At 36.4% G+C, this 13621-nt stretch overlaps 1 protein-coding gene across 1 annotated transcript in view; it reads right to left on the reverse strand.

The window, feature by feature from the left end:
* Positions 1–227: 227 nt before the first annotated feature.
* The window catches only part of LOC124711890 (serine protease gd-like), a 307706-nt gene continuing 294312 nt past the window's right edge, over positions 228–13621 (reverse strand). The window contains exon 9 of the mRNA XM_047242134.1: positions 228–672. Within this exon, the coding sequence (XP_047098090.1) occupies positions 449–672 (224 nt within the window). The 3' untranslated portion in view covers positions 228–448. The remainder of the gene's footprint in view (positions 673–13621) is intronic.

The raw sequence follows: 13621 nt of genomic DNA on the forward strand, positions 1-13621 counted from the left end.
TGGAGAATCTTGCATAGGGGCCATAGTAAGGTTTAGCAACTAGAGGCCCAAAAAAACTGATTTTCTTCGACAGCAAATCAAATGCACATTTAGTAACCATAATAGAATTACAGGTTGGTTTCAGTTTATTAACATGTATGGCAAAGCACTATCTATAGCTTCCATCAACTTTTGTACTTTGTATGGCACACATACTTCTTTGTACGGCACACACACTTACTTTCAAATTGCTACTGAGATCATATTCTTCCTGGAACATATACAGTGCTGAACACATCAGTCATAATCACTAATGTGTGTCATCAGTTTTCACAGCACAGCATGTAACCATAGTCATGGCTTTTGTCTTCTTGAAAATACAATAAATACAATTAAGTTTAGATACAACAGTCACTATATTCTCTTAGTTTTCAGGATCACCTGAACGTAAGAGGCAATCACATTTATGTTATGGTTGATCTCCTAGTCTCTGTGCTATTTGCAAAATCCAGTCCTGGAACTTTGCAACATCTGTGAACACAATGTATTGCCTCAAGTCACAGCTCTGTGTTTCGGGATCAAGTAGTGAGAGGCTTACAATTCCACGCAGAAACCATTGTGTATCACTTCCTCGCCCTGGATCAGAGGGAAGGAAGAGACCACCTCCACTGTCACCTGAACAGGGCCCTGTATCTGTTGACAATAGAAAGTCAGAGTTCTACATTCAATATTATTGACATTATGTCACAAAATATTAATATATAAGCTTCATCACGGAGGGCAAAGAAATTGATAACAAGCTTCACATACACAGCAAAGAAATGATAATAGCTTTTCTGTACTTTTGTATCACTCTGCCAGATGAGACCTTGATTTTCCACACTGCCATAAAGGTAAACTATTAATCAGTTCTATCAGTTACTTTTATCTATATTACATAGTAAGTAAATGTATTAGTGCCTGTTCCTGTTCAAATACCAAAAGTTTTGCTTCTTGAATCATATTATTATTATCAGTAGAATGTTCTTATAGGAAATCATGCGCTTAGGTTAAAATCTGTTTATAACAAACACTGGATAAACTTCATTTGTCTGCAATGCTGTTTCACTTAAGGAGCATTTTTGTGTGCCCATCCTCTACAACAAGCACAGATTTATAATTAAATAATAATTTATAATCAAATTATAATTTATAATTAAATTATAATTTATCATCAAAAAACACCACTTGCAGCACTGTATTTAATTTCTCCCAGATGCATTTTGCCTTTTTACACTTTAAGGCATAATCAGTGGGAATTATAATGATAACAGTTTTGTTGTGATATGCGGTGAACTCTTTTTGTAATCTACAGATATGTCTTGTTTTTTTATGTAAAAAAGCAATTACTTACAGTTGGCCTCTGCATTTCCTCTCATCTGCTCACTGCTGGTGGTTGCACTACAGCTCTATTTATGAAACATAAGCATGTTTTTATGTTCAGAACTTTTTTCCTTCCCTCTTTTTTTATCTTGTTTGCCTTTATTTTTGTGATGCAATTTCATTTTTCTGTCACTAATTACACATACTTGATTGAAAACTTTGATTTTGTGTGTGTGTGTGTGTGTGTGTGTGTGTGTGTGTGTGTGTGTGTGTGTGTGTGTGTGTGTGGACAAGTGAGTGGAAAGGGGCTGCAGTACAATCACCTGTACATGGTAATTTACTTGCAGGGTTAGGTGTTTTGTATTTTTTATTCTAATTATTTCCACATCTCCTTTAGTGGTTGGTTTGCGATTGTGTTCTCTTAGGTGTTCTGAAAATGTGGGGTGGTTTGTGCCATCTCCCAGATCATCATATGTTCTTTGTATCTGACCACAAATGCTCTGTCTGTCTTTCCTACATACCGTATTTACTCGAATCTAAGCCGCACCTGAGAAATGAGACTCGAAATAAAGGGAAAAAAAAATTCCCGAATCTAAGCCGCACCTGAAATTTGAGACTCGAAATTCAAGGGGGAGAGAAAAGTTTTAGGCCGCACCTCCAAATCGAAACAAAGTTGGTCCATTGTTATATGAGACACAATTTAGGTAGAATCAAAGACGATACAGCTACAGTAGTTTGGTTCGAGTCGTAAGCTTAGCAGTTAAGCTTTACCAGGTAGCCATTGCTATGAGTCAGGCGCTCCGTCCATATTTATACGGGTACCCTTCCTTTTTCACGTGCTTCGTCTGGTTTGAATCGATTGCTTATTTTGCTTTCATCTGATAAGTGCCGTTTTCTTTGTTATACGTGTTTACGTCACTTTAAGCTGAAATGCATTACGGCACTGTAGCATGCATTTTTGTCGCATTCTGATAGTGCGTGTTTACGGCCTGTCGCCACTCAGGGCATGGCTTGCTTTTGTGCGCGTTACCGCAACTTTAAAAAAAAAAAAAAAAAAAAAAAGAGGAATCGTCTCATTAGCGAAACAATGGCAGGAGACTGCTATTTGTTGTTACTTACACTGCTGCTTTCTTTGATAATGATCAACAAGAACCAAATAATAGACTGCGTATGATAGAACATGTTCTGAACGAGAGTTAGGCGAAAATTTTTCTCCGTTTGAAAATCTTTGCGGCCGCTTCTTTAGTACATCTAATTCTGCACAGAAATTAGTCATCTTAGATTTAAAAATCTAGTCAGTTGCCGTGCTTCATTTCTGACTGTATCACTATTAGGCATAAGAATAATACGAATATAAACATGGCACGATACGTATTATTCTTCCGCGTTCGCTGTTGTCTCACTCTAGTTTCGTAGTTTACTAGGCAGACAGGATTTAAATGAGATAGCAGCAAACACGAAAGAATACATTGCAAAATGTTTATATTCATATTATTCTTATGGTGAAGAGAATACTGCATGCGATTCACATTTCATCAGGTTCCTATTAGCCACCATCTCTTCTCACAGGTAGGAAAAAATTCAGAACGTAGAGTTGGCCATATTGACAAACATCCCTAACAGTCTTGCCAGTCGGATTTTCATAGTACATTGAAATTCTGCTACATTCGAAGATGAACAATACGGAATTTGTATTTACTTCGTTGGATATGTAAAATGCAGTGGTCGAAACTCGGGGCGGAGAAAAAAAAAAAACTCGTCTTGCACTTTTTTAAAAATTTATTTACTGACGCAGAGGCTTTGGCGCCAGTATTTATCTTTGTGCCTACAAAGTATGCCTGTGTACCGCTAAATATATTTAACGGCAGAAGTTAGTTGTGGCGGTACCTACCAACATTTTTCTGAACTTCCGCTTGCTTTGCACTCGATTCTAAGCCGCAGGTGGTTTTTCGGATTACAAAAACCAGAAAAAAAAAGTGCGGCTTAGATTCGAGTAAATACAGTATATGCCATCACAAGTGCTACACTGTAATTGATATACACCTGAAATCTAGTATATATTGCTGGCTTTTGTCAGTTTTGGGGTGTATTTTTGGATAGAAATGTCTGTTGTGTATGTTATATTTATTCCCTGTCTTTTGAAAATGTTTGTGACTGTTTGCCAGTTTGTGTTTGTATGTGATGGTATACCATCTTGCATTTGCTGTTATTTTTTCCTGACTATTCTGTATAGTTGTTATGGTACAGAATGAATGTGGTTGTGTTTGGTTCCGTTGTGACATTAATGGTTTTCTACTTTATTTTATTTTTAATTTTGTTGTTTAACTGTGTGACTATGTTACAATTGTACCCATTGTTTTGCAAGAAAATTACCACATACAGAAAACCAAAGCAGGAAAAGAAAACCCTGTTGAAAGATCAAATACTCGTGCCAAACAACTCACTGCTTACACTAATAGATAAATTAATAGTTTAACACTACAACACAGGGCTATAATAATAATAATAATAATAATAATAATAATAATAATAAAACCGTGGAAGCTCGGGAAAAGAATAGGCCTCCAGTATGTTCTGTCAGTCGTAAAAGGCGATGAAAAGAACAAACCACTAATAGGGCTAACCTCCCTTTTAGTGTGATTAGTTGGTTCAGGACAGAACTAAAGAAGCCTCGGACAAGCGCCATCACGGTCGGGGACGACGTTTGAACCCCATGTTCGCCCACAATGGTAACAACACTGCTAGCCAACTGGAAAATGATTTAAATCCAAATAGAGGTGTTTTGCAGGATATGCTTCCTGCAACCACCCTAGAAGGAAAACAAAGACAGAGGATGAGATGGTCAGATGAAGTTAATCGACACCTCATGTTCTGTTATTACCAAGCAACAAACCTAGGAACCAACACAACTGGATACAGATCACAAGTATACACAACATTTATTACCAGATACCCAGAATTAAAATTTTTAACAGAACAACGACTAGCTGATCAGGTCCGTGTAATAATCAAAAATAACAGGATACCCCAGTCAGAATTAGAAAACAACAAGTACAACAAATACTGGAACAAAATAATGTGCAATCAGAAAAAGAAGAAAATACACTAATGAACTCAAACATCCCAAAGCAAACAAACAAAGGACAACACGCATCAATTAAACAATCAGAGGAAAACGAAATCTTCAGACAGCCACCAGAACAAGCCAAATGGAACACGAAGTAACACAAATGTTAGATATAGAAGAAAAATTTCAGCTGACATATATAGAATACAAAGACACAAATACAGACATTAGACCATTCTTGCATAGACCGCCAAATAACCCACAAGTCGAAACAACAATAAAAACTAACAACACAATCATAGACAACAAAATAAATGAAAACACAACTATGGAAGAGTTACAACTACTGGTTTATATAGGAGCACTCACTACACTAAATTTACACACTAGGCAGAGAACAGAACCAACCAACACACAGAAGAAACCCACAAAACCAGCATGGCAACACAGGCTACAGATCAGAACAGAAAAACTGAGAAAAGACATCGGACAGCTAACACAATTTATAGGAAACGAAATGTCAGAGGGGAAAAAAAAAAAAAAACAGAAAAGGTTAGGTAAAATCTCACAACAAGAATCGATAGAGCAATTAGATGAAAAGAAGAGAAATTACAAGCATTGGCCAAACGACTTAGAAGATACAAAAAAAGTGAAAATAGAAGGAAACAAAACCAAACATTCAACACAAACCAAAAGAAATTTTACCAGACAATAGATAACACACACATTAAAATAATAGACAATCCACCAAACATAACAGACATGGGACACTTCTGAAGCAACATATGGTCAAACCCGGTTATGTAACAGGCATGCACGGTGGATACAAGCAGGAACAGATACATACAAGATGATACCACAAATGCCTGAAGTGATAATTTTGCAACATGAAGTCACCCAAGCAATTAATTCTACTCACAATTGGAAAGCCCCTGGAAAAGATAAAATAGCAAATTTCTGGCTAAAGAAGTTCACCTCAACACATTCACGTCTAACTAAATTATTTAACAATATGGTTATAATAGAGGGAAACATTCCACGTAGGAAATATATATCTAAAAACAAAGATGATGTGACTTACCAAATGAAAGTGCTGGCAGGTCGACAGACACACAAACAAACACAAACATACACACAAAATTCAAGCTTTCGCAACAAACTGTTGCCTCATCAGGAAAGAGGGAAGGAGAGGGGAAGACGAAAGGAAGTGGGTTTTAAAGGAGAGGGTAAGGAGTCATTCCAATCCCGGGAGCGGAAAGACTTACCTTAGGGGGAAAAAAGGACAGGTATACACTCGCACACACGCACATATCCATCCACACATACAGACACAAGCAGACATATTTAAAGACCAATATGTCTGCTTGTGTCTGTATGTGTGGATGGATATGTGCGTGTGTGCGAGTGTATACCTGTCCTTTTTTCCCCCTAAGGTAAGTCTTTCCGCTCCCGGGATTGGAATGACTCCTTACCCTCTCCTTTAAAACCCACTTCCTTTCGTCTTCCCCTCTCCTTCCCTCTTTCCTGATGAGGCAACAGTTTGTTGCGAAAGCTTGAATTTTGTGTGTATGTTTGTGTTTGTTTGTGTGTCTGTCGACCTGCCAGCACTTTCATTTGGTAAGTCACATCATCTTTGTTTTTAGATATAAATTATTTAACATTTACATTGCAGACCCATACACATTCCCTGATACACTTACACATGGAATAACTTGCCTGAAACCTAAAGATCAAGCAGACACAGCAAACCCAGCTAAATATCGCCCCATAACATGCCTACCAACAATATACAAAATATTAACTTCAGTCATTACACAGAAATTAATAACACATACAACACAGAACAAAATTATAAATGAAGAACAAAAAGGCTGTTGCAAAGGAGCACGAGGATGTAAAGAGCAACTGATAATAGATGCAGAGGTGACATATCAAGCTAAAACTAAACAAAGGTCGCTACACTACGCATACATTGATTATCAAAAAGCTTTTTATAGTGTACACCACTCATGGTTACTACAAATATTGGAAATATACAAAGTAGATCCTAAATTGATACAGTTCCTAGACATAGTAATGAAAAATTGGAAAACCACACTTAATATCCAAACAAATTCAAATAATATCACATCACAGCCAATACAGATTAAGCGTGGAATATACCAAGGAGACTCATTAAGTCCTTTCTGGTTCTGCCTTGCTCTGAACCCACTATCCAACATGCTAAATAATACAAATTATGGATACAATATTACTGGAACATACCGACACAAAATCACACATTTGCTATACATGGATGATCTAAAACTACTGGCAGCAACAAATCAACAACTCAACCAATTACTAAAGATAACAGAAGTATTCAGCAATGACATAAATATGGCTTTTGGAACAGACAAATGTAAGAAAAATAGCATAGTCAAGGGAAAACACACTAAACAAGAAGATTGTGTTGTTGTTGTGGTCTTCAGTCTTGAGACTGGTTTGATGCAGCTCTCCATGCTACTCTATCCTGTGCAAGCTTTTTCATCTCCCAGTACCTACTGCAACCTACATCCTTCTGAATCTGCTTAGGGTATTCATCTCTTGGTCTCCCTCTACGATTTTTACCCTCCACGCTGCCCTCCAATACTAAATTTGTGATCCCTTGATGCCTCAGAACATGTCCTACCAACCGATCCCTTCGTCTGGTCAAGTTGTGCCACAAACTTTTCTCCCCAATCCTATTCAATACTTCCTCATTAGTTATGTGATCTACCCATCTAATCTTCAGCATTCTTCTGTAGCACCACTTTTCGAAAGCTTCTATTCTCTTCTTGTCCAAACTACTTATCGTCCATGTTTCACTTCCATACATGGCTACACTCCATACGAATACTTTCAGAAATGACTTCCTGACACTTAAATCAATACTGGATGTTAACAAATTTCTCTTCTTCAGAAACGCTTTCCTTGCCATTGCCAGCCTACATTTTATATCCTCTCTACTTCATTTCTGAAAGTATTCGTATGGAGTGTAGCCATGTATGGAAGTGAAACATGGACGATAAATAGTTTGGACAAGAAGAGAATAGAAGCTTTCGAAATGTGGTGCTACAGAAGAATGCTGAAGATTAGATGGGTAGATCACATAACTAATGAGGAAGTATTGAATAGGATTGGGGAGAAGAGAAGTTTGTGGCACAACTTGACAAGAAGATTACATATTGGATAAACACAGCGACTGCATAGGAGCGATGGAAAAAACAGAGACCTATAAATATCTAGGATACAGACAAAAAATAGGAATAGATAATACAAATATTAAAGAAGAACTAAAAGAAAAATATAGACAATGACTAACAAAAATACTGAAAATAGAATTGACAGCAGGAAACAAGACAAAAGCTATAAATACTTATGCTATACCAATATTGACCTACTCATTTGGAGTAGTGAAATGGAGTAACAGACCTAGAAGCACTCAATACACTTACACGATCACAATGCCACAAATATAGAATACATCACATACATTCAGCAACAGAAAGATTCACATTAAGCAGAAAGGAAGGAGGATGGGGATTCACTGACATAAAAAACCTACATTATGGACAGGTAGACAATTTAAGAATATTCTTTCTAGAACAAGCAGAAACTAGCAAAATACACAAAGCAATCACTCATATAAATACATCGGCTACACCACTGCAATTTCATAACCACTTCTACAACCCTTTAGATCACATAACATCAACAGATACAAAGAAAGTGAATTGGAAGGGGAAGGCACTACATGGCAAGCACCCGTATCATCTAACACAGCCACACATCGATCAAGACGCATCCAACACATGGCTAAAAAAAGGCAATATATACAGTGAGATGGAAGGATTCATGATTGCAATACAGGATCACACAATAAACACCAGATATTACAGCAAGCATATTATTAAAGATCCCAATACCACAACAGATAAATGCAGACTTTGCAAACAACAAATAGAAACAGTAGATCACATCACAAGCGGATGTACAATACTAGCAAATACAGACTACCCCAGAAGACATGACAATGTAGCAAAAATAATACATCAACAACTTGCTATACAACATAAACTAATAAAAAACACGTTTCCACATATAAGTATGCACCACAAAATGTACTGGAGAATGATGAATACAAATTATACTGGAACAGAACCAATGTAACAGATAAAACAACACCACATAACAAACCTGACATGATACTCACCAATAAAAAGAAGAAATTAACACAACTAATCGAAATATCCATACCCAATACAACAAATATACAAAAGAAAATGGGAGAAAAAATTGAAAAATACATCCAACTGGCTGAGGAAGTCAAGGACATGTGGCATCAGGATAAAGTTGACATTATACCAATTATACTATCAACTATAGGAGTCATACCACACAATATCCACCAGTACATCAATGCAATACAGCTACATCCAAACTTATATATACAACTACAGATATCTGTAATTATTGATACATGTTCAATTACCCGAAAGTTCCTAAATGCAATATAACATATACCGTACAGTTAAAAGGAAGTCACGCTTGATCAAGGTCCGTGTCACTTTCCATTTTTGACCAGACACAACGTCTGAGAAAAGAAAGAAATAATAATAATAATACCCGACCCTCTTTTCATTCAATTGTCCACGAATCTCTCAACAAAACATTTAAACCAAAACTCGAATCAGCTGAACACCAAAAATTTCAACCATTCTCTGACCAGCTGTTACATATTCAGCATTCTAACAACTCACCCTGAATAACCACTAATACCCCACAAAAAAATAAAATTAAAATAAATAAAAATAAACAATAAAAAATAAAATAAAAAACACACACATACTCACACAAAAAAGACATGAAATATGTTAGTTTCCAGCATATACTATTTAGGCTGGCAACATTTATGTAAAAAAACCAAACGAGACGTGACCCATCGTAAACTTAAAGTAGTTACATCTCAAAATCACAGTTTTTGGTCAAATATCTGTAATTAAGTGACAGAAGACTGATAGTACATCACAACTGTACGGGCAACAAGATGAAAAGTGGGAATAAACAACTTTGGAATATAAAAACATGCTTACATTTCGTAAATATAGCTGTAGTATGACCTCCAGCATGTGACCAGATGACACAGATGCCAACCAAAAATGTTAAGAACTGTCAATAATCACTTATTTACATGAAAACGAGATGTGAACTGTTTCCTAATCAACATATAATACATATGAAAACAAGACTGTTATCATTCCAGGTCCCACTGATGATATGCCTCAAAGTGAAAAACAGCGAAACGTGTATGGGAGAAATAAAATCCAGTGCAGCACAAGAAGACTTTTTTTTATTTACAAAACAAATATTTTTACTTCACTTATGGCTAAGTATTGGAGAACTTTGCATTTATCTACAATTAAAAATGCAGGTTTGATTTTGATTAAGTTTACACATGTTATTCAGTGTTAAAAGTTATGGCCACTAGGTGTAATTTGCTTACACTTATCTAGGAATATAAACAGAACTGTAACAGGCCCCTAATATGTAGAAATGCGTATACCTGTGCAATTATTTACAATAGCATGGCCATGTTGACAAATGTGCATGGTGCCACAGGTTATTTAACTGATTGGGATTGATGTGTGTAAGTTGTGAACTGAGTTTAAGTGGACTAAGTACAGTAGGTCAGAAGAAGGAATTCTCAGTTAAGCTTTCCCGTGGATATATAGCATATGTTCAAATAGTAGAGAACTACAGATCAAGAGGTGAAGCACATGAATTGAAAACTGAATTAGAGCAATTTTGGGTAGGAGTGGAGGAATGGAAGAACGGATGTGGGGAAAATATATAGAGGAAAATGGTGGAAAGCAAGCTCAAGAACATATGTAGCATCTAGCCTCTTTAAGAGGAGCCACCTCATGTTCAGCTATGGGCAGAAATGTGGCACAGCAGACCATTAATACGAATTTAAAGGACGTGTTGGAAAATTAGCTAAGTGCAAAAAGAAATGTCTTGGTGCTAAGTAGCTGTCATGAGAAGGACACAGGCCAAAAGCACTAAGAAAAACTAGGGTCTATGCATCTGGTCAAAAATATTTTAGAAACTAGTTCTAACTTTGGCCTAGTAATAGAGGATATTGAGGCACTGATTAGGGATTTGAGTACAGAGGTCCAGGTATCTATAGTTGGTGTAGAATAGAGAATAAATTTTTACAAGTGATCTAGGTGCTGGACAACACTGAGGTAATGCAGTGACATGATAAATCCTGGATACACAAAGCTGTCAGACAAGTTAACCAGGAACTGACTGGTTTTCTGCTAACTGGGAACAGCTCACATTGGTGCTGCCCCGGCTAGAGACATGATCTACACCTTAACAGGAGGGGGGAAAGATAAGATTATTTGAACTGATAGCTGAAAATGTAACAGTGGCCACTGTCACTAATGGTAGAATTCCTGTGATTACAGTTGAGGGGTAAGCTTTCTTTAGCCTAAACACCATACTGTTTTAAAAGAGGTCCAAATAACTGAAGTGTCACACAGAAAAGAAACTAATTTAAATAAACCTACTGTCATGCATCAGAATATTAGAAGACTATGGAAAAGTCAATGAATTTTTTATCTGTTTAGAAATGTCAAAAGGATTTTTATGTACCATATCTGCCTGAGCACCATGTAAATACAGCAATATATCAAGATGGCGGCTAGTGTGAAAATTCGTTGTGCGTGTCTGAGAAAAAGTGTGAATTTTGCCGTGAAAAAGAAAAATTGTGACAGTTGTAAGGATGAAATTACAAAGCTCAGCGAACGGGTGTCTAGTTTACAATTTATTATCAGTTCCTTGAAGATGGATATCAAGAAACTTAAAGAAGAAAAAAGTGAACGGAACATGAAAAATTCGCGCCATGAAAGTACGAATATGTCGGAGAATTGGACGGAAGTGAAGTACAAAAGACGCAAACAGATAATACAAGATACAGAAAACGGCGAAAGAAACATAAATATAGTGAACGAAAATTACTTTCAAGCTCTTTCGACTACGGATTGTGAAAGTGAAGTTAACAGTGCGAGTGTACCATGTGGAAAATCAAACGACTTTGTGAATAAGGTAAAACATAGAATATTTCAGAAGCAGTTAAGTAAAAGATCATATGCGAAAATGCTCACGAAAAATCTTCCACCGCTAAGCTGCTCTACTGAGACAATATCGACATGTGTTAGCAAAAAAGACACAATAAATAGTGCCAAACAAGACTTCGCTTACTGCAAAGATAGGCAGAAAACAGGCAATCTCGGAACAGCAAGTACCGGTAAAATTGAACTGTATGCCGACAGCCAAGGACGAAATACAGCCGCTGAATTTCGGCGTACAAGTAGTCAGAATTTTAGTTTTAACTGTACAATAAAACCAGGAGCAAAATTCAGTGCTGCTACGTCAATGAGTCAAGAAAAAATTTCCTCATTGAGCAAAAAGGACTTTTCCATCTTCCTGGCGGGATCAAATGATATAGCTAGGAACGAAAAAAACGATCTCTTAATCTCGCTAAAAAGAAAACTGTATGAGCTGAGAGGAACAAATGTTATTGTTTTTTCAGTGCCACACCGTTACGACTTGATAGAATGGTCCTGTGTAAATAAAGAAATTGAAACTGCAAATAAAGAGATGCAAAATATTTGCAAGCAGTTTGAAAATGTAACATTTGTGAACATCAGCAATTTAGGGAAAAGATTTCACACAACACATGGTTCCCATCTAAATGTACTGGGAAAAAACGTAATAGGAACCAAAATTTTAGAACTTGTAAATAAAATCTCAAATGTGCAGTGTGATGATAGAAAAGTCGTACCTCTCATGGACAGGAAGTGTGTGTATCCTGTAGAATCCAATGTGAAATCTGCTATCAGTGAAGCTACACCTCTCCAAGACAAATGTGAAATTTTATTAATGCAAGTGAACACTCCAAATGTTAATAATTCACAGAAAGGCACAGCAGTTATGGAACAACAAACACCAGAAATAAGTGAAACAGCAGCAGCACCATCATTATCAGCAGAAGCAGCAGCAGTAACAGAACCAACAACGACTGGAGCAGCAACACAGCAATGCTTAAGGAGGAGCCAAAGGAAAAATACATCTGTGTCATTCAGTGATAATTTTTTATGGTTTCAAGCCAAGAAGAAAATAAAAATGTGAAAAACCAGCCTGCTAACTCACAGATAAGTCACAACAACATCCTATTTTTAAACATTCAGGGTCTTGAAAATAAAGTTGAAATTCTGGATGAGTCATTGCCACAGAATAAGTATTCTTTCTTATGTATATCAGAACATTGGCTTAAACCAGAACAAATACAATACTATGTACCAGAAGGTTATAAATATGGAAACAGTTTTTGCAGATCTCAGTACCGTAATGGTGGTACTGTTATCTATGTTTCAAATGAAATAGAGTGTAGAGAACTAGATCTTAGTTGGGCATGTGTAGAGAAGCACTTTGAAATTACCGGGATCATATGTGATACAATGAAACTTATCATAGTATGTATCTACCATTCCCCTGACTCAGATGATAAAACTTTTTTAGATAATTTAGACAGTGTACTCTGCTACATAACGAAATGGAAACAGTATGTAACTGTAATTGGGGGAGACTTTAATTCAAGCTTTGATGTAACATGTAACAAACCCAGTGTAAATAAGTTACTGAATATGCTGAGGCAGCACAACTTCCATCATGTAAACTCAGAGCCAACAAAACTACAAGCGTGCTTGGATAATGCTTTTGTCAACTGTGCTCGTGATATGTACTCCACCAAGGTAAAGGAGTTTGTTTTCTCAGACCACTCCATGTTAACAGTAAAGTTAAGACATTTTATAAAAGGAGATGAGAGCAAGGCTGGACAAAAGTTAACAAAATCTAATACCTTAATATTAACAAAACACAATCTCACAAAACTAACACACCAGTTGAGCATAACAATCTGGGACAAATTATTTCAAAACTGTGATTCCAGTGCCCAAACAGTTTATGAAACATTCCACAATTACTTAACAGGTATTTTAAAAGCCCATCTTGTTCAAAAGAAATACCATAAAACAAGAAAAGGTAAATTTTGGTACACCAAAAAACTGGAGAATCTAAAAAATAAGCTACTGCTGTTGAAGCGCCTTGCCAAAGTAAACAATTCTA

The sequence above is a fragment of the Schistocerca piceifrons genome, chromosome 8, assembly GCF_021461385.2.
Source record: "Schistocerca piceifrons isolate TAMUIC-IGC-003096 chromosome 8, iqSchPice1.1, whole genome shotgun sequence".
In the NCBI taxonomy this organism is placed as follows: Eukaryota; Metazoa; Arthropoda; class Insecta; order Orthoptera; family Acrididae; genus Schistocerca; species Schistocerca piceifrons.